The following is a 22888-nucleotide window of genomic DNA, read 5'->3' on the forward strand; positions in this document are numbered from 1 at the left end:
GCGAAGCTATTCAGCTGTTTTTGACATGTCTGCACAACTACTTTACAGCATGTTACACATTTTTTTCTCAATCTTTACTAAACCATTTAGTAATATAATTCGCTTCAATGGCGCTTATTCAGATTTTTTAAATCTGTCAAATAAGTTTTATACAGCCACTGAATTCAATTTGATTAAATATTATTTGAGAGGAGAGTAAATTTCGGAGTTTATTCAATGTTTTTTTTTGTGAAAACTCAAATATCAATTTTGTTGCTACCTAGATTCGAACTCCTGATTCAATGGCCGCTGCTCTGTCATCACCGTCACTTTGACATATGTAAATAACAAAGAAAATTATGGATGTGCTTCTTCGCATACCCTATAGGTTGTTTTACTAACGCTATTTTCAGATTCATGCTGTATAAACGTTAGAAAGAGGCCTACATGCTGCTTTCAGCACATAAGCTTAAAAATTATGCTTTCAGCATTATTTCAACCATTATTCAAACATCTATCAGCATGTTCTGTTGGCTAACTTTTATCCATCATCAATCCCTGAAATTGTTTTTAGGCAACATTTTCTCGACCTGTATAGATGCTACTTTGCTGCTAATCGTTTAACAGTAGCCGTCAACAGAAATATCGCTTCTAAATGGCTTGTTTTCTTACGCTATCTGCTAGCATTAATGACAGCGCTTTGCCAGTTGCTATAAGAGCAGGTGAATATCTTTGTAGCTGCATTACAGAAATCAATAGCTCATACACAGCTCCGGCAACAAAAATCAAATGTAAACATAGCGGTTTTGACGTTCCATACTGATATGCTATTAAATAAAAGAAGTAGTAATAGGTTTACTTAAACGTTGTGTAATCTTCAAAGGTACAGAAGTTACCTAAAAGCTTCGTTAGTTCATTTATAGCGCCATTACGCTATATTGTTAGTGCTATAACAACAGCAAAAACGTTTTCATTGTGAATGCTACTCACCGTAATATGGGAAGTTGCTAACAAGCAACTCAGTTACATACATGAGCTCTTAACCGATAAGCTTTGTTGCTAATTCAGACAGAGCTGTTTTATGACTATATGAAAGCTGCATAAACGATAAAAGATTGAATATATTCGGCACACTGACTAGCTGATAGGTATTTGGGTAATAGTCGAGTTAAAGTTTAAGGGATTATTTGTGGAGGCTTTTCTTTTATTCAGCATTGGCTGCTTTTATTCAAATATTATACAGCCAAAGGCTAGAAGTTGAAGCTTTTAGCACCAAAAATGTTAGTTGGGTACTCAGTGCAAAGCTCGACAAAAAAGAGCCGAACGAACAAAAACAAAACGCATTCTGTAGATTTGCTATGCATAACCATGCGAATTTCAGTCCACTGATCGACTCCTGTCAATATGATGTGAGGGCTTGGCTTGGTGGCCATTTCTGGATTCCAACGAATTTGTTCTTAGGTTCAGTTCTGAATGTCGTTTTTCTAGCGTCTAAGGATGTTCAAGCATCAATTTTCTACACATTGCTCGATTTGTGACTGTGTTTGTATGTATGCATGTATGTGTTCGGGGGTTGCTTATCTTACTATTTTAGACAATATTCCATGTTTTTGGTGGTGCTTCTTTCAGTTTTTGGTAACAAATTTCCTACACATAAAACATAAAGCCAGTTATTCGGAATTAGGCGAAGTGAAATTGGTGTTTTTTTTCGTGCCCGCAGATTTTCCTTACCAGTGTTGCCAATAATACAGCGTTGACGCCTCACACGAGTGGGATCGTTAAAGATAAACAAGAGGTTGGAGTAGTTGCTACTCTGATTACGATTCGTTTTTGGTTGGAATGTTTTTTGTAAATACTTTCACTTACTTGAGACGTTTAGGGTACCATTTTAAATACGAGTGTATAGCGGATCTTTTTCCTGGTTCGGTATAAATTTTCGATATAAATATATGCGGTTAAATCTGTCTCTTAGTAAAAGATCGTTTTTCGCGTGGTAATTGTGCCATTTTCTTTCAGTACAAAAGAAGTAACCGATAAAAGCTATTAGGTAATTTCGATTTTTGGTTATAGTTGTAGATCGGGTTGTAGCGGTGATAGAAGTTTCCAATGTTGTTTTTTTTATGAACGTGAGTGGCTTTCCATTCAGATAAGTAAGGGATACGATATGAAAAGTGATATAATCACAAACCCAGGGTGGTCGAGCGGTGTAGCAATATCCCAATGCAGAATATGTCTACTGGACATCTTTGCGAATAGAGAGATTGAGGGAACGATGATTCGAGTGATTCGAGAGAATTCGGCTATGATGACTTTTCCTTTCTTCCGGTATCGAGAGACATCTGGCGGCGACAGCGGTGAGAGCTTTGGGCTTTCGTTGATTGTTTTATACTATATTTCGACGAGGTTTTCGGTTTGCGTTCATTGTTTTTGATTAAGTGAACTTCTAATCCACTTGCTGTGCCCAATTGCGTTGTTGTGCGAGTGCAATATTCGACGAATGCGATGATGGCAATAACGAAATAGTTGGTTCTAGAGCGAGTACATTTTGCATTGTTTTTCAAACAAGTTTATTCCTCACATGTTTACAAAACGGTGTAAATGTAGTGCGGAAAGTATTCATGTAGGAGTAATAGGCGGCGAGATTTTTTTTTCTAAAATAACTATTGCTAACGGGCACTATTGAATACAGTGACAATTTGAACTCTTTATATACATTTCCATTAAAATAGCGAAAACTAGTAAATTCAGGCAAAAAATCTCCTAACCTTATAAACTAATCTGCTTCTTAAGCATAACAAATCCGTTTTTTCCAATACTTTTATAGATTCTTTATACACAGTAAAAAATGCTAAAAAACGAAAAAATGCAGAAATTACTTTTGCTATTCCCACAAGTATTTTTTTCGTGTTTTGCATCAATACACAAGCACAAATATCATTTCTTAAGTAGTAACTTCTGAATTTTCTCTATTAACCAATAACAAACCGGAAATTTATTTACATAATATTGACCTTCTTTTCGATTGGTTTCTATTTATACTATCTGCTCGCAATTACCAATACATATATGTTTGAGTGTGTGTATGCATTTGTTTGTATTCGAAACAGACAACGGGTCTGGTAATGGTAGTGATAATTTAATCATAATAATCATAAATGTAACAACGGTACGTTCCTAAAATTTCCGCTAGAATTATAGAGAGATTTTGATTCATATACGCGCGCACGTAATCCTGTGAGAGGTCCTAACAACGTAGTCATACCGACTTTGATATTCCTTGAATTTATTTGAACACATGTCAACGATGATGCACAGGAAGGAAGGAGTATGATTTATTAATTGGTGGCTTGTTGTAACTTCCGAGTCAAATAACTTTGCTAGGTAAACTCAGTTAACAATTAAAAAATGTGGGCTTGTTTTACGAACGAGCTATATATACCGATTTTGAATAAATGCATGTACGATTATATAACGTTTAGAATGGACATTTGAAATGTTCGTTTAACTAGGCTTCTGAAAATGGGACCTTAGTATGTTTAAATCGGTTTACTTGCATAACTGATTAGGATCCAGACCGATGTTTTTTTTATCAGTGAATTGACAATTGGATGCTTGATTTCATGGAACATGTTTTATGAACCCTGCATGGTATAGTATCAGACCCATTTTGATGTGATTTTATGTACCTATGTCATAGAATTTAGCTTGTTTATGATTTTGTTTAAAACAATTTACCAAAATTGTGAAAGTTTCCAGAATGATCTTCGGGTAAGGTACAATTTTAAACATATGATTTTTTTACAGTTCTGCAGTATTATGCTGATAGCGACACGGCAGGTATGTCCGTCCATGGTCGTAGGGGTTAAAACCAATAAAAGCAACGTCCATTTGCTAGAACTCCACTATAAAATAACGTTTATGCTGAGCTTACAATTTGGTACGAATGAGTTTGGCAAAAAAGTGTTTTTTATTGATTTTCAAGACTATGACGAAAATAAAAAAGCCATTGGGCAGCACCCCCTATTCCCGTCCGCAACGTTCATTACTCGAGCGCATTTCAACCGAATTACTCGTTTCTTGGTACATGGTTAGTTTCTGTCGATATCTAGTGATCTATAGAAAATCAAACCATTTGGTTGAAACGCGGTCGAGTTATTAACGTTGCGGACGGGAATAAGGGGTGCTGCCCAAATGGTCCCGCTCCCTACCTGTCTCAACCCTAATATTTTTTTTTATTAAAAAAATATTAGGAGCTTTTTAGTGGAATGTCTTTAGTCACAAGCGCTTTTTTTAAATAATGACATAACTTTAATGACCCAGATGTGGATACAATTCTGCATTTTTTTAATGTCATTTCCAGCTGTAGTATTGCAGGATCTCAACGATTGTGGACTTTCGGGCAATATTCTGGCCTTTATTTGGAACTTTTTTTCAAGTCCTCATCGGAAACCAATCTACAATAATCTTCCTTGAGGAAACAGGTTTACCCCAAGGGTCGGTCCTGGTTTTCACTTTATTTCTAGTCACCGTGGACGGGGTCTTATATTTCCAGCCGCCCATTGTGTAAGGCGTTGATCCACCTCGATATGGTTGTGTATGACTGGCAGCATACGCGTACGTGGCCACGCTTGTCAATGGATTCACTAACTGTCAGGACAGAGCCTCGAGTTGGAGGATTATCCGTGAAACTGTAAAAGTAATCGCCGTTTCCATCAAGCGTGGCCTCATTTATCAAGTCAACTGTCATACCAGGGTCAACCTAATCCAAACACTTTCAAAGTCCTAACGACCAACAACAGGTGCATTTCACGGCTCCACTCAGAGTTATGATAGAGCCCGTAATTCTGAACAGGAACGCGAACCAAGGAGATCAACACCAGTAACTACGAACGTTTCACTTGCTACTAGCAACTACCATCCATGGCCAAATGAAACTGTATTTTTTCTGAGCTATCCGACGCACTCTCTAGTATAGATTAGACAGATATCATTCACGCTACAAACGCGGATTGTTCGGTACGTATGCTTTATAAAAAAAACTGTATCTCACGCTTCGAGAACACGTGTTGCTCGTCGACGAAAAAGACAGCTGGCTTTCAAGAAGCCGTGGCGGACATCTAAGTTGCAAAACCTTCGAAACGTAATGTGGAAATCCCGTAAGCGTTATTTCAAAGCCCGAGAATCGTTTCAATCTACGTTCGCTTGAATCGCAGTACAATGGTTGCCAAAAAGCTGCATTTCGACGTTTTATACTCCGAACGGAAGCATCAGCGACGCAGAATCCGGGATCGTTCTGGACGTACATTCCCAGCCGTACGTGTAATGACCGAATTCCGGCTGAAATGACGTACAAAGGACTCAAGGTCGACAACTCTAGCGACTTAACATCTGCTCGCCGCAGCATGGAAGATAGCTTCAATCATGTCAATTTTCAAGGCTGGTAGCAATTAAGCAGTAGAACATTACAGAGGATTTAATTGCAGCCTGGCTAAAATTGTTGAAAAATTAGTACAGAAGTATCTATGTTGTGTATCAACAGTTCAAATCTGAATCTCAACATGGTGACCACAACAAACCTAATGACGTACGTGAATTTCCTTTCGGAGGAAATTGAAAATCGTCACCAATTTGATGACATAACACATTTCTTAATAACTCGAGAATTAATCAAGCAAATGGAACTAAATCTGGCATGTGGAGGTTTCTGTGGTGGTTCGAGACCTCTTCCTTTTCTGGAAAAGGGGGCTCTCATATAGATGAAACAGAAATTTCTGCATAACTCGAGAACCAAACAAGCAAACAGAACCAAATTGGTGTTTGGAAGTTTCTGAAGACAAGAATTTTAAACGAGATGAAGTTCGTCGAATCTGCTAGTAAATGAATGAATTAAAAAATCCTCACTAGTCGGGAAAGCAATTATAGACAGGCGGCTGCACTATGGCCTAGAACTAACCTGCATTGCATACAGCAACCTTTTCAACGTCCTAGCACCGACCTTTAACAGCTATGACAGAATGACCGGTCCGTCTTTTATCACACCTGCCAAGTCTACCTGCACTAGGGCAGACATGTTGCCATTTCGCCACCGCCTACTAGCAACTGTATGCGACAAGGCTGTTTACTTCGCCGCTACAACTGTCGGAAATCAAAGGATCCCTCTCCTTACTGAAAGAGACCGAGACTCCTTACTGCGCGATAGTCAACGTCAGGCTTCCCCCAGTGGCCAGGATGCACTGGTATGGAACGAGGTTCTGACACTCCTCCATCTTCTTTTCTACATATAAAATGAGTTTGCATTTCCTTTGAGGCAATATTACTCACGAACGGGTTAACCGATTTGTACGGTTTCCTCACTAATCGGTTCGTCTTACGATTCACTGTGTTTATGTATAAAAAAAAGTTGGTGCATTCGACGGGAACAGATGGAAAATTGTTATAAAATACCGTTTTCCTGAGCCATCAGCTCGAATTGAAATCGATCTAGAGTGCGACTCTCGAACAAAAGATTGCCAGTTAGATAAAAAAAAACATGAGCGAGATCGGGCAGGTTCGACTAGTAGTTGTTTCTCGGTAAATCACTTCATGCCGTGACGCTTCAAAAGAGAGGGCAATACAGAGGTTCTCCGAAGGACGGTTGCTGAGTTGTTGAACACGGAATACAGGAACCACGAACATTGCTCTACCAACGTTTTCGTTTCGAGGCGAGGGATAGACCTACATATAAGTCATAGGCAGAAACCTGACGCTGTTGCATAGTCTACCCAAGCTGTGCAGTGTTTTTCGGCCGAAAATGCCGCCCAGTTTATTGCGGCCACTACACCCTCCACCAAACCTGTAGAATTCCTACTCTTCACCGATCGCCGTTCTCCAAAGCGATCATCTGAGGCACCCATGGATTGATCCTGTGCCAACGTACAACAGTCGACGTTCTTCGCTTTGAAATTGGGTACATTGAGGGATGCCAGGGAACGTAACAGCGGACATTCTGACTGAGGTCGGTTACCAAGGCCGGCTTTTCGGTCCCCTTGGCTACGACCAAACCTGGATTAAGAGAATCGCCATCAGGATTGGAAGAACCAGTAGATGGCTTCCAGCTGCACTCAGCTGGGAACATATGTCCGGCCACAGGGATTAACAGATCGTTTTCCGTTTTCCGTCGAATATTATACATAGATATCTTTGAGCTGGAGTCCATCACAGCGGGCGTAGAATTTCTTCACAGCAGGATCGGTGAGTTCACGTCGTCGCGAAGGAACCAGGTTATCTTCTTGACCGTGACATCCTTCTGTGTTTCAGCTGCTACCATGTTGAACGTTACTGGTAGGATCCGCAAGGTATCATCGAGATTCGCTTCCACTTCGGCTTCCACGTGTACGGCTGTAATTCCGTAGTCTTCATCAGGTCTGCTTTGGCTTGTTATCAGCCGAGAATCGAGATAGGGCGACAGCTTGACCGAAATGTGCTGTTATATCGTGCTGGATGTCGAAGTTGTACAGCAAAAAAAAAAATGAGAGCCCATCATTGCAATATGTTTGTGGTGTGGACTGGACCATGGCTCTACGTCTTGACGGGGTGACGGTTTTACTGCGGGAATACCAGCAACCATGCTGTCGGTTATGCGCTGAATTCCTCCTGGACCATAGGTGACTCTAGGTGGACGTCCTCAATGAGTATTTTTTTACAGACACTTCCTTGAATTCTCGTCAACCTCTACTGGCAGGTAGGCGTCTGAAAAATTTGGGTTTGTGAAGTAAAGCGAACTCTGCAAAGTTGTCGTCGGGATGTGGTAACGGTTGACGATCTGATTGGAGCGCATCATTCAGACCCGTGGAATAGTCTTTATAAATGCGAACCTAGATATTGTCTTCTTCGGCACAACGCCCATCGGCGCGGCTCCGCTGGAAAAACAATAAAATAATGGCGTTGTCTTGTAGTTGTTGAAGTTCCGCTTCTGCCCTCGGGACTGCCGCATAGGCAACGGGCCGCTTCGCACAGTAGACTGGATGTGCGTCAGGTTTATCTTAGAACTTTTCTATTGCTTTGGTGCACCGGCCTATGGTGCTCTGGAACACTTCAGAACAAAGATCGGGGTTGTCTGCAACAAACATTCGTCCTATTGGTCCTGTTTCCAATTGTGACCGTCTCTACTTGCGCTTCAGCAGCTTGAGTGCGGGTAATCTTCCGATGATGTCTAATGTCCGTGATAACGGTGATGTCGCACGCAGATTTGTGCTGGAGCGTGATGCTGATACCGTTGAGAGGAACAGGAACGATTTTTCTTGATACCGATGCTTTGTACCGTGTGGATACTCTTGCATTTAAATTTTTCCTACGGTTTTGGATGTGCGGGCTACTTTGCGGTGGTAGGTTTGCCGCTGGAACAATAGTCTTCCTTATGTCCCTGACGATAACACTTAGTGCAATTGTAGTTGGTGAATGGGCAGTCACTGGTGGAGTAGTGAAACTCGCCGCATTTCCAATAAGTGGTTTTCGTAATATTCTTCACAGCCGTTTTTGGTTTCGTTTGGCGATTGCGTTCACAGATACAACATGAAGTACTGCATGCATTGATGCATGATGGCATCGGACAAACAAAAATGCGTAATGGCGGACGTATTAAATTCCAATCGAAACTTATTGATGAAGTTTTGATAACTGTGTATTTTTTATTTCAAAACTTTGCCTTGTACATAATATGCATGGCGATCAGTAAATCAAAACCAATTGGATCCTGCCCTGCTCAACCACCACAGCATATGAAGGGCTGCGGAACAAAAGATCAAACGGACAAAACGTCGAATAAGCAAATTGGAAAAAACCTTCAATGCAATCTACCTGATCTAAACAAAATGTTGAATAATATTTTAGGATTATGCTTTTGAACTGAAATCTAGAATTTAAAGGTTCGGAAGCCTCCGTTTGAGAGGCATGAAGGCTCCTTTCCAGAAAGTTGGAAGCCTTCTTACAAAAAGCTCGTAAGCCTACTTTCAAGAGGTTCGAAAAGCTCCTTTTAGGATCCTCGGCAGCCTACTTTCAAGATGCTAGGAAGCCTCCTTTCAAGAGACTCGAAAGCCTCCTTTCCAGAGGCTCGGAAGTCTCCTTACAAGAGAGCATGAAGCCTCGTTTTAAGAGGGTCGGAAGCCTTATTTCAAAAAGCTAGGAGCTTTCAAGATAGTCGGAAGCTTTCTTATAAAAAGCTCGGAACCCTTTTTTCAAGAGACTCGAAAGGTTCTTTTCAAAAAGCTCGGAAAACTTCTTTCGAGAGGCTCGGAAGCCTCCTTGCAAGAGGCTCGGAAGCCTCCTTTTAAGAGGCTCGGAAGCCTATTTTCAAGAGGCTTCTTCTTCTTCTTCTTATTGGCATCCCCACACTGGGACAGAGCCGCCTTGCAGCTTAGTGTTCATTGAGCACTTCCACAGTTATTAACTGCGAGGTTTCTAAGCCAGGTCACCATTTTTGCATTCGTATATCATGAGGCTAGCACGATGATACTTTTATGCCCAGGGAAGTCCCCTGAGTAACACACATGTCTCATAGCAGTTTATGTGACCAGATCGGACTGAAATGTGTTATTAGGGTCTAAACAATTTCCAATCCGAAAATTGTCTAAACCGGCACCGGGAATCGAACCCAGCCACCCTCAGCATGGTCTTGCTTTGTAGCCGCGCGTCTTACCACATGGCTAAGGAGGGCCCCTTGGGCTTGGAAGGTTCTTTTCAAAAGGCTCGGAAAGTTCCTTTCAAGAGGCTCAGAAGCCTGCTTTCAAGAGGCCCGGAAGCATCTTTTCAAGAGACCCGGAAGCCTACTTTCAAGAGGTTTGGAGGCCTCATTTTAAGAAAGCCGGAAGCTTTCTTTCAAAAAGCTCGGAAGGCTCCTTGAGGGCTCCCTGTAAGAAGCTTGGAATTCTTCGTTCAAAAGGCTTAGTAGTTCACTTTCAAGAGGCTAAGAAGCGTCCTTTCGAAAGCCGTCATTCGAGAGGCTCGAAAGCCTCTCTACAAGACGCTCAGAAGTATACTTTCAAGAGATCCAAAAGCTCCTTTCAAGAGGCTTAACCTCCTTTTAAGAGGTACCGGAAGCCTACTTACAAAAAGCTCTGAAGGGTCCTTTTAAGAGGCTCGAAAACCTACTTTCAAGCTCAGTATTCTTCTTTCAAGAGGCTTGGAAGCATTCTTTCAAGCGGTTCAGAGGTCTCCTTTTGGGTGGCTCGAAAGCCGTCATTCAAGTGGCTCGGAAGCCTCTTGTCAAGACGTGCGGAGGTCTACTTTCAAGAGATTCATAAGCTTCTTTCAAGAGGCTCGGAAGGCTCCATTCAAAGGGCTCGGAATTATTCTTTCAAAGGCTTGGAAGCCTACGTTTAAGAGGGGGTACCTCAATTACTGCGAATGTTTGGAGGGGTACTTCTCGAGAAAAAGGTTGAGAACCGCTGTGTGGTAATAAAGGGAAAATAATAAGTCCAGGATACGCTTGATATTTGTTACCGTGTATTATATTAACGGACAGTGCCCTTTGGGATTGGTAATATTATCGTGAACGCGTAGTAGAATTGGGCTGTCAACGAGGGAAGTCGTGGCTCGCGTCAGTTGGTCAGTTAAAACTGAGTGCATCGGTTGCGTTGCGGGTTTTGGCTAGTCAGCATTCGGCTGCTTAGTTAGTTTAATTCGGCTGATCACGACACCCTGTTCTAAAGAATCCGATGGAAATGTTTAAGGGATTCCAATGAGAATCTTCCAGAGATTCCGAGTGAAATCCTCCAGGAATTCCGTTGAGATGATTCCAGGAATTCCGACGGGAATGCTTCAGAGATTCTGTCAGAAATCCTTTAGGAATTCTAACGTAGGCAATGTTCCAGGCGAATCGTCGAGAGATTTCGAAGCAAATCGTCGAAGGATTCAGAAACAATCTGTCGAGGGATCCCGAAGCATATCGTCGAGGGACTCCGAATTGATCCTCCAGGGGTTCCGTAAAGAATCCTCCAGCGATTTCGAAGGGAATCCTCCAAGGGTGTTGAAGCAAATCTTCGAATAGTTCCCAAGCAAATCGCCGAGGGATTTCGAAGTAAATCGTCGAGAGAGTCCGAACTAAATCTTCGAGGGATTCCGAAGCGAACCGTCGATGTATTCCTAGGTGAATCGTCGAGGGATTTCGAAACAAATCGTCAGAGGGATTTCGATCGTCGAGGGATTCCAAAGCAAATCATTCAGAAATTCCGAGGCAAAACTTCGAGACTCCGAATTAAATATTCAAGGCATTTTGAAGCAAATCGTCGAAGTATTCTGAAACAAATCGTCAAGGAATTCCGAAGCAAATCTCCGAACGATTCCGAAACAAATCTTCGAACGACTCCGGAGGAATTCCGAAGCAACTTAACGAGAGATTCTGAAGCAAATCCTCCATGGATTATGATTCACAGATTTCCAAGGGTTTCCCTCAACGATACCGGAAGAAATCGAGTGTGAATTCTTTTGGATTCCGGTTGGAATACTTCGATGATTCTGGAAGGAATTCTTTAGGGATTCCAATGAGATTTTTTTTTGTCTTTATTAGCGAGACTTTCAGCCCTGGGCTGGCTCGTCTCGAGTCCAATGAGAATTCTTCTCGGATTGTGGTGGGAATTCTGATGACAGTCCTTCTCAGATGCTGATGTGAATTGTTGAAATAGCGGTAAGGTAAGCGGGAGTCTGCAGGGAAACTGTCACTACAGTCCGTGACGGTTGACCACATGTCTTTGACTACTGTCGAAGATTGCTTCGATTGCGCTATTGACTTGTTCTTATCCATAGCATATTTTGACATTTAAATGTTATTTCGTTGCAATTTTTTGATATTATTGCCTGTTCTTTTATCTTTTATATCAATCAAGTTTATATCATGTTTTGTTATGCTGTTCATGGCTTCTGCCCGGGATGTACAACTAAAAAACTGCAAAATATGTTCTTGTTCATGATGTTGATGATTTTTCAGATGACTATTTCCTTGACTATTTCCAATTATGAATTACGAGAAGATCAAACTGGAAACTTATATAAATTGCATATACAAATCAGATTTTCTAATTTCTGTCGTTAGGTGAAGGTGTTTTAAGTTTTTCCTAATACACAACAGTATGATGCTGAGATGATGACGTTCGACTACTTCCAGCAAAAATCTCCTAGTAAAAAGTTACTGCGCTATAAATGGGCTTTCTTGAAAGGGTAAATGGATGTATGGCTGCTGTGAGCTATAAGTGGTCTCAAAATCCAATCACTAATGCTGCTCTGTCTGATTTACATAGTGTGTGTATGGTTCGAAGCGCTTTCTATTTAACAAATTTAGTTCATCGTGTGCGTGCAAGCATGCTTGAATGCGTGCAGTTGTGTCCATGTGTAGGTGTGTGTTTGTTTTAAATTTACTGATCGACAAATGCTCGTTCGTTTGTTTGTTTAGTTTTTCTCTTTCATTAAATGTAAAAGTAAGTCTTGTTCTTTTTCGTCTTATTGTTTTCGATTTGTTTTTGTTGTTTTTTTATTCACGCATCTTAATCTATCAGTTAATAGCACGTGATTGAAGTGAGTGTGTTCTCTGACAGCATAATCTCTCTTGTGGATTGTTTTGACTGTGTGTGAGTGAACTTGAAAATGGGATTTGCGTTTTGTAAAGCATTCTTTGTTGTTATTTTGGATTTTCCTTTTGTTTATTGGTTCGTTTGAAGGACAAGTAAAGCGTATCAAATGCATACGTTCAGTAATATAAACTGTTGGAGTTTTGCTGATTCTGAATGCCGTTTTCGTAGTAAATGCTTCAGTTGTTGTGGTACAGGTTCTACTTCCCTGCCGGTATACAATACAGTTTGATAAGTATTTGTGTGTTTTCCGCAAAATTTGTATTTTTGTATCTAACGCTTGCCTATTTTTGTGTTATACACCTGTAGATCTGTTTTGTTGTAATAAAAACGTAACCTAGAAAAGGAGTCTCTTGATAGCGTGAAAACACGCGCTTATTTTTGTGTAAACAATAGTGTCGAATATTTAAGAAAAGAAATGCTTAGTTTTGATTGTTTTGTAGTCGGAGAAAATACACCATATGAAGGAAAGTAAAGTTTGATTGTTAGGTTCTGTTGGTTGGTATTAGTAATTATCCTACTACACAGTTAACGAAGAGACCTCTAAATACCTCGGTCAGCTACGATTTGACTAATACTGTTGGAGTTGAACTGTGGCCTGTGGTGGCACTTTACTTCATATCGAATGAGTCGTCTTCATCCGAGGACCTTAGTCCACCATTGCGACCGCTTGAACCGCCAATATTTGCAGCACCACCACCGGCATTATCGTTTGGAGGATTGTAACTAGGTAGGAAGGGATTCGTTGACGAATATTGCACTCGATACGTCGGGGGACCGCTACTGCTTGCCTCGCCACTTATTCCACCAAAAGGACTGCTACCGCTTCCAGTACTGAAGTATGACGACGAAAGCCCAGAGCCCGCCGATGTAGTCATCGACACGGAAGAGGAAGCCGATGTGGTACCGTAGGATGAAGTCAGCCCTGCAGACGAGAACCCAGACGACTCGTAGTCATATCCGCTAGCGCCCAGGTCGGCAGCACTGGAGCCGGCTCCACTGTCCGCCCCGGAGCTAGACGTAGTAGCAGTCGTTGTCATACTGGATCCCAGCCCACTGGAACTGTCCTCCCCTGCACTGCCACTACCGCTGCCGGTAAACGCCCTTAGCCTATCACTAATTCCGTACGAACTGAACGTGCCAGTCAGTAAACCAGATGACGTTCCACCGTACGAATAGATTGACGAATTTTTCGGAAGCGTCCCGTAGATGCTCATACTACTGACAGCCGCCGCAGTAGTAACTGCATTACCCCCATTACCATTGCCACCGCTCAGTAAATCGCTACCACCAGCTGGGTTTGCATAATTTAGAGAAGCACTCGTTGGTTTACCACTACTACTACTACCGCTGCTTCCACCCGAATAGCTCATTTCTTGCTGATATAGTGCACTACTAGCGCCTTGCCTACCTAAGGATAATGGTAATGTGCCTGTATTACTGGTGATGGATCTCGACAGCGATGTGGTCAGCTTCCGAAGCAACGAAGACGTGCTGCCGTCATCCGCCGAAGTGGCCGAATCAGCGCTCAGCTGACTCGACAACTTCAGCGAACTCGACGGAAACTGGTAGCTGCCGAGCGTTTGACTGCGCAGTGAGGAGAACAAACTCGAACCGCCCGCACCGGAGCTCGTGGCACTATCGGTTCGATCGATAGGTTCCTGGCGCTTCAGCGAAGGCGAAGGCTGTGGAGATCGCTCCCGTAGCGAGGAGTTCGACGAATGGTGTGACGACTCCGACGCCGAGGAAGGCGACGGGGACACTACCAAGTTGTTCTTCTCGTCCAGGCTGAAAGTGGCAACGTCCAGAGTTGACAGCGGCTTCACTATTGTCGCTGCTGCCGTTGATGTCATCGCTGTCGAGGAGATCGATGAAGATGATAGGTAGTCTGATGAGAAAAGAACACTTCTGGATGGAAGTTGTAAATCTGATGATGAGGAGATATTTGGTCCATTGTTGATAGTGCTGCTGGTGCTGCCGTTGCCATCGCGCTGATGCTGTTGCTTCCGAATAGCTCCGTTCCCATTGCCAAGAATCGAGGACGACGGCGAATGATGCTCGTACGGGGAGGAACCATTTGCAATGGAATCGCCGCCGTTGCCACCCCCATTTGGAGTAAACTTCTTTGCCAAGCTGCTGCTGCTGCTGAGGATGCGGCTAGTATCGGACTTCAGGGAATAGCTACTGCTGGATTCTTTGAACTTAACCGAAGCGGGTGATGCGCCACGTTTAATAGTATCAGTACCTAAGAAACCCCATAAAAAGAGTATTGTAGCAAGTGGTTGTGAGCGGGCACATCGATTTAAACTCACCGGAACCGGATCCGGATGCCGACGATGTGGAACTAGAGCTTGGGGAGGGTGTGACGTGACGTGGCGATGGGCCGTGCTCCGCCGAGGCCGCTGAGGCCTCCAATTGATGGGGCTGTAAGAGAAGTAATCGAATTAGTGGCGCCCTCTCTTACGGTGATCTATCGCTATCGTAACAAGTCATAATGCTAACACTAAGGGATGATCGTTAAATGTACGGTTAAACAGTTCAATTCAAAGTGCGTAGTTAGGGTGCTCGAGTGTTGGTGTATGTTCAAGAGAAATAGAGATTCACTAGGAACTAGACAAAACGCAAAAAGGAATTTAGCTGCCGTATGTAGTATTCGTGTGTGTGTTTGAAAATGTTAAAGTGTCAATTGTAGGTCTGTATCTGGCCATCCATACGTATGGATGAGATATCTCATGAGTAAGGACATGTTCAGTAACAGTTATAGGAGAGGATTGTCGAGTGAGATTCTGAAAGATTAGTTATTTGATCATTACCTGTTGGCCCACTTGTGGCGAGGCTCGATGGGATTGAGCTAACTGAGCCACTACTGATTGATACGGTAGATTGCTGGGAGTGGCTGAGAGCGGATGCGGACCTAGTTGTAAGGAGGTTGTTGATGGACTGCTGGCTACTGAACGGGAGATAGCCTCCGCCGCCGCCGTCCCCGATGCCGCCGACAGGGAGGATGATGCCGCCGCCGCCGACGCCGCCGCTGACGATGGATGGTGGTGCTGAGATCGGTGGCTGGTGTTGGAGCTGAGACTGAGGCTGCTGCTGCTGAGGCTGAGCGGCGCCGCCCCCAACGATGATGGGAGGGACGGGTGTAGCGCCGGAGATTTGCCCGCTGGCAACGCACTGGCTTTGTTTCCACGCGGCTCTACTGGCTCGCCGCGCCGACCTGTCTACATAGGACTCTGAATTAACCACGAGATATTGCGTTCGCTTTATGAGAGTGAATTGGCATTTCTGGTTGATATTTATGAAATTTTTATAGAGGGTTTCTGTGAAAGGGGGAAAGATTTTTTTTTTCGTAAGGGTCACACATACAGGGACTACACTGAAGATAGCAACGAACAATCACATTCCCATTAAGAGTATTGAGACATTGATCGATGAATATGCGTTTATAGGTACAGAATATCCCAATGCTACGGGGAAAGAATGATTCTTATGACGCATTGCAATTATAGCCAATGGTTTGTTCACATATTACGTAACACATATGGGGGATAAAATTTAATTTCGTGTCGCGCTACCGTGCGAAACAGACGTTCGGTCTTGTACCTCCGAGTTCTGGTTGTTTTTTTTTATCTCCTAGTAGTGTTATAATGAGGCTAATAAGAGTCCTGCAAACGCTCTATGCAAATTGCTTGTGTAATTACTTGCGATGAAGCCGATTTTCAGAACATGCGTGAAATGAGTTATCAGCCTTTGAAAAATAAGTGAGAACTCTTGTTTCAAATGCCGTCCACGGGGAGATCAAAGTCCTACATGGTTGCTCTCCGATGGATTACAGTGACTTGCAATTTTGGAAACGATTTAGATACTGCCAACCACGAAGCCCATTGGTCTTTGGACTAAAACGAAATGGCATTCGGTGTCGCCAATTGGATTACTAACTTTCCATGATGCTAGAGACATGGCCGTTAGTATGGAGCTCTCATTGAAAGGCTGGGAGATCTCGCGTGCGATTGCCAAGCATGGGGTGAACATTTTATATAAGCCACCAGCTAAGGTGGGGGTATTACCAGTAATGCCCCCCATAGAGTGACTGGTCAACTGGTCGATCGTATGAGTGAGGGCCACAAGTAAGCCTCACATGGTACGAATGATCGGTAGTGAGGTGCACAAATTGTGCATGCTGCTTCTGCAGTATTGTGGCTGAGGGAGAGTGACCCCAACTGTTACACAGTATGGTCTCTCATAGATTGAGTGGTCTGTCCATGACGATCCGAGGTTGTGGGGCTGGTGCCTCGGGTTGACTGTGGTCAATCTAGTAATTGCCAAATTGGCCTCTGCGATAAATGCAATAAATGACAGATTTGTTTTTGGGTGCACCTATTGCTAGCGCCTTACCAGTGGAAGCGCATGCTAAAGCGTTGTGTTGCTTATTATGAGCTCGGTGGTACCGGTTCATTGTCTGCATTAGGATTCGCAAAGTGAACGACCTTCACTTGACTGCTACTGATGCCAACGTCAGCCACTCGATTACTTGAGACGTCATCCAAGCGAATACATTTTTGCATGCCATCTATCTACATTTACAAGGTGTTGAAGCAGGTTCAACCGGGGTACTGGTGTCCCTTTGAACACGATGAACATCATGGACAGCTTCGTAAACGACATCTTCAAGCGTATCGGGGCTTAGACCTCCCGTCTGGCGCACTTCAGCAACAGCCGTGCGTCTCTTACTGCCGGGTAAGCTGACCAAGCACGCGGTCTCGTAGCGAACCAAAGCCTTCATCAAGTACACCAGCTCCAAGTAAACGAGAACGAGGGAGTAGCTCAAGTCATAGCCCCAGCCGCGGACGCAGAAAATCCGAATTTTCAAAGAAGACTCCACTTCATTGCTACTGATGCCAACGTCAGCCACTCGATGATTTGTCATCCATGCGAACGAAATTTTCAATCCTGAAGGCATTTCCGACATTCTTAAATCTTTGTAAGAATTTCTATAAGCATTGCTCAAAAAATTCTGTTGGTATTTCTTGGGATGCAAAAAGTTCTTCAGAAATTATTTTTTAGATAAATTCAAACATTTCTTATAATATTCGTACAAAAATTCAAAGAAGAAATTTTAAGAAATTTCGAAAAGTCTATCGGAAATTCCTTTACGAATTCTTTTAGAAATTTCTTCAAAAATTCTTTAGCAAAATCCTTCGGAAGTTCCTTCAGGGATACCTACGGAAATTGTTTTAGGAATACCTCCAGGAATTGCTTTTGGAGAAATCCATCCAAAATTTCTGTAGGAATACCTTTGGAAATTCCTTTAGGAATTTGTTCGGTTCGGAATTGTACTGTCAGTACTTTCTCAAGAAATCCCTTCGGAAAGTCTGGAAAGAAATTCTTGGAATTCCCTAAAAATTTCCCTCCGAATCCAATCTCCAAGAATTCATTCGAAAATTCTTACAGAAATATTTTCGGTCGTTCCTCCAGATTTTGTTTGGCATCTCTTACATAGATTCCTTTAGATTTCTTCTGCAATTTCGTCAGAATTTTCTCTGAGCGCCCTTTTGGGAATTTATTCATAAAATTATGGTTCGGAAATTTCATTTAGAGATTCTTTTGGGAATTGCTTCGAGAATTCTTTAGAATTTTCTCAGAAAATCCTTTTGAATTCCCTTTGGAAAATCTTCCATAAATTAATTTCGGATTTGCTATTTAATTCTCCAATAATTTTCCTAAAGAATTCTTCCAAAAAAATTTCCGGAATGATTCCTGCAGGAATAGTGAAAAGAAAATTCCACATTATTTAACTGAATAATTTCTGAAGAAATTTACAAACGCCTTTCGGGAGATTTTACGAAGAAATCCCGGGAAGAATATTCAAATAAACTGGGGGAACTTTATAAATTATTGCTGGTGGAGCTCCGAGAAGAATTTCTGGAGAAATTTTAGAAGAAATTCCTGGAAGAATTTCCAGATGTATTTCAGGGGGAATTTCTGGATGAATTCTTGAAGAAAATTCCAAAGAACAATTTGAATAGATTTTTGAATAAAAGTTTCAACGAGTTTCCGAATCATTTGAAAGGTATTTCTTAATGAATTATTATACGAATCAACGAAAGCATTTCCAATGGAATTTTTTCACAACTACCTATTTGCGACTTCGAAGGTAAATGGGTCACGCACTGTCTGATATTTCCTTATGGGATTTTACTGTGGAGGAACAAGAAGAGGTGATTGCCACCATGTTTCACGCACAGTCTGACAGATAGCAATGAGTTTTTGCCATAAGAGTGAGTAGAGGCATTACCTTCGTATTCGCGAATTGGAATTCTCATATAAATTTCTAGAGGAATTTATGCAGAATTTCGTCAGGAAAATCTGGAAAAAAACCTTCGAAAAACCGGACAGTGATAAAAACCATTGGAAATTTCATTATCATCATCAACAACATCTTTATAACACCTATTGAAATTGTATAAGGAAACCTTCCGAAATTCCCTTAGGAGAGTTTCTTTGGAAATTTCTTCATGATTTCTTTTGGAAATTGGTTTAGGTATTCCTTCGAACTTTTGTTTTGCTGCAACAATTTTATCAGGTTTTTTTCAAAGAAATTCCTTCGGAAGCTCTTTGAAGAAATTCTAGGAATTCCTTCGCAATTTCTTTAGAACTTCATCCAGGCATTTTTGATATTATTATTTTTGATGAATTCATGTATTGACAGATACGTATTTCGTTTTCTAATTTTTCAATATCAAAACACTGAAGAAGTTTTCAAGTAGAGAACGAAATACAAATTTGTCGATACAAAAATTCATCGTAGACAGGGTTTGCAGAAATTGCTCTCAATAGATAACGAACAACGATAAAGGAGCGGCAAAACTGTTCCGAATCATAACTAGCCATGAGCGAAAAAACAAAATCGGATAGGCAGCCCCCAAAGAAATGTGGTGATTCTCGCTTTGTTTTCGCTCCTTTCGTGTTGGTTACTGCACAGCTGTGTAGAACAAGTTGAAATGCATCATCAGAGCTAGTGCTCCCCGCATTTGGAGCTTTCTAAAAGAAATTTATCATGGGGTATAACATCTAGAATCAGTTCTTCATCATGAAAGCTTGCCAAAAAAGTCTCTCACGGTAGGCTACATATTGTATATGTATACAGAGATGATAAGTGAGAGACTTGTTCTTTCTCTTTACACAGTTAAAAATTCTGAAAATTGCTCGCCATGGAAATATTTAAAGTCTTATTTTTGTACTCAATAGCCTCTAATTTTACATCCAACTTTTTCTTGTATGCAATATTGAATACAAGCTCTATAGTAACGACGACCTGTAATTTTAAAAAGTGATGGAAAAATGAGTCGAATCGAACGGAGCCTTTTTGTTACATCATATATGCTGTAACATTTTTATACTGTGTAGGATTCAATCCCTGATCGTAGTGGAAGTAAATGAAGGGCAGGAATTCTATCGAATTGTTTTAGGAACTCATTCAAAAATTCCTCCCCACTTTTCATTGGGAATTTCTTTAGACCTTTGGATATTCCTTTAAGATTTTTTCAGGAATCCCTTCAGAAATCCATTAGGAATTCTTTTAGGAATCAGTCGTAAATTACTTTAAGATTTCTTACAGAAATTTCATCTGGAAATTCCTTTGAAATTTCCTTTAGAAACTAATCCAAAAATTCCTTTAGTATTTTCAATCTTTAATAAATTTCCGAAAAAAATCTCCCAACAGAACTTCCGGAATAATTCTTGCAGGAATTTTGTAAGAAATTTCGTATGGTTTTGCTAAAAAGATTTCCGAAGAATTTTCCGAATAATCCCTGGACGTATGTCAAACAAAAAGCCTGGTGTTATCTTCTAAATTATTCCTGGAGAATTTCCGAAGGAGTTTTCAAAAGATTTTTAGAAATTCTCAAAAAATTGTAAAAGAACTCCTAAGAAATTTTTGATTTTTTTTTCAAATTCATTTTTTAAATATTCAAAGGAATGTCTTGAGGAATTTCTGCATTTATCTCCGAAGTTATTTCCGAAGGATTTTCTGGGGAAATACTCAGAGGAAATTTCGAAAAAACATCTTGAACTAGTTGATCCGGCAGACGTTGTCCTGCATAGTAGGCGAAAATGCGCACTGTGAACTGCCTATGCGAAATTTGCATACAAATCCAAAGATATTCAATTTGCAAAAAAGAGCTAATCGCGTTGGAGGTTGGTCCTACTCGAATTCGGATGGCTTTTCCGAAAACGTGACCTTTAAGTGGTCTTGTTGGGTAGGGGCTATCACGCCTATCTAGAGAGTAGGAGGTTGAGGGTTCGAACCCCTCCAAGACACGTGGATTCTTTTTCTCAAATTTCATATCAATTTGTCCATTTCGAAACATGTGCTGTGTAAATGCATAGCTAAGATCTCTTGTCATAAGACGAGTTTATACAATCCCATTTAATTCCACAACTTAATTGTACCTTGACAGATACGTATTTCGACCTCAACAGTAAGGTAGTCATCAGTGTCGACTTGTATCTGTCAAGGTGCAATGAAGTGGTGGAATTAAATGGGATTGTACAAACTCGTCTTATGACAAGTGAAGACATTTCACTAAAAAGTTCAAAATAATTTTTTTAACAGCCAAGATATTTAACAAAAAAAAATGATTTTCGTACGGCCGAGTTGCCGAATAATATGCAATTAATTAAAATTAACCTTTCTCAATGAGCTTTTCTATTATCTGCGACACACAAACTTTATTGAATAAATATGAAACTCAGTTTTATTCCAGTTTCAAATCATAATTATATCAAACCAGTCGAGCAGTTGCCAATCAGTTTCAAAAAGTGCTCGAAAAATAAAAATACTACTGCGTTGAGAACTGATAGTTTCAGTTCTAGTTTGATTTCCAAACACGCCAAACAAAACCCAACATTGTGCATTGTGACCGGCCTGGAAATTCCTGAAGTTTTGTCATAGAGTTGTGGAAAGAATGCTTGCTGGGAATTATCGCCTCCAATTATAATTCTTACTATTAACGCCAAATCACAAATGGTGCCACACCATTACTAGAACTCTGGCGCCGCCAGTATTGTTCTCCCTTTACGGCTCCCCCGCCTCAATGTCTACTCTTTTGACTCTAATATCGCATACGTTGTTTGAATCTGACTCAAAGGCAATCAATCGATTGAATATCAGTCAGATGAGCAAGACCGGATGTAGGGGAGGGGTCGTGTGGGCCGTAGCCCTGGGCCCCACAAATCTTGTGTACTGGTGTTACTGGTGTTATGCGTACTGGTGGTAATCCGGTCATATCGACAGGCTCGGCCAAGCACTAAAGTGGAAAATTTGACATCCCACCGGGAATCGAACCCAGCCTCCCTCTGCATGGTTTTGCTTTGTAGCCGCGCGTCTCTGGATTGTGGTTTGAAAAATCACAAAGCGCGTTAGGAAGACCGCTGAAGAATGGATCGTGGTTTAGAAAGTGCGTCTGGGAGACTGCCGAAAAAAAGAGTTGACGATTTAGAAAATCCCAGGGTGAGTCCTGGAAGCATAGATTTTGGTTAAAATAAATTTAGTTTAAAATTTATACAATTGACAGTGTACATGAGACCACAAGTTAAGCTCATTCTAACAAATATGGAGAACTATCATATGCCACAAAGTTGTTTGGAAGGCGAAATAGATTATCTTGAAGTTTATTTAGGGAATCACTGACTTAGTAGTCAAAGCGGAATTGCCCGTTGGATCATATATCCGAAATTTACGAAGTAAAAAAAAAAACGTCAGCTTTCACAAAGCTATTAGTTTGGAGTTGTTGGCTAATAGTACTAGTTAACATAAGTATAAAATTGAGATATTTTTTTTAAATAAATATCATTTTCTGAGGCGGTTGGTCGGAAGTTCAACATCTATATGTTGAAGGTCAGCTTGGTGGTGTTACTATACTCGAATGTGATAGTAGGATTAGATTAATTGGGCAGAATAAGGTATTTGGATTATTCCTGCAATCTATAATGTGTCTTGAGAGTTCAATATCATAACACTACACCGAAAAAATTCTTTATATTGAATATATTTGTCGCTTTTACATAAATTTTTGCAATTTGGCGACCCAAATATATGCAATTTGTACCCACACATAAATTCAATAACTGCATATTAGAGACCACACATACACTTCATTTGATTATAGATTATATTTGTACTTCGCGTGGAGAGTGGTTATGTGTGCACTAATAAGAATCATGAATTAAATTAATGGATTTTTGCCAATAAAAATGTGTGGAATTTTTGTAGTGTAGGTATCATCTTAAATTAAAATTCAAACGATACATTC

At 41.2% G+C, this 22888-nt stretch overlaps 1 protein-coding gene across 1 annotated transcript in view; it reads right to left on the reverse strand.

Annotated features, from left to right (window-relative positions):
- Positions 1–12100: 12100 nt before the first annotated feature.
- The window catches only part of LOC134203412 (rho GTPase-activating protein 100F), a 230238-nt gene continuing 219450 nt past the window's right edge, over positions 12101–22888 (reverse strand). Inside the window, exons 12-14 of the mRNA XM_062678289.1 lie at positions 15389–15792; positions 14888–14999; positions 12101–14820 (exon numbers count right to left, since the gene is read on the reverse strand). Coding sequence (XP_062534273.1) covers positions 13187–14820; positions 14888–14999; positions 15389–15792 — 2150 coding nt within the window. The 3' untranslated portion in view covers positions 12101–13186. The remainder of the gene's footprint in view (positions 14821–14887; positions 15000–15388; positions 15793–22888) is intronic.

This window comes from Armigeres subalbatus, chromosome 1 (assembly GCF_024139115.2).
Source record: "Armigeres subalbatus isolate Guangzhou_Male chromosome 1, GZ_Asu_2, whole genome shotgun sequence".
NCBI lineage: Eukaryota > Metazoa > Arthropoda > Insecta > Diptera > Culicidae > Armigeres > Armigeres subalbatus.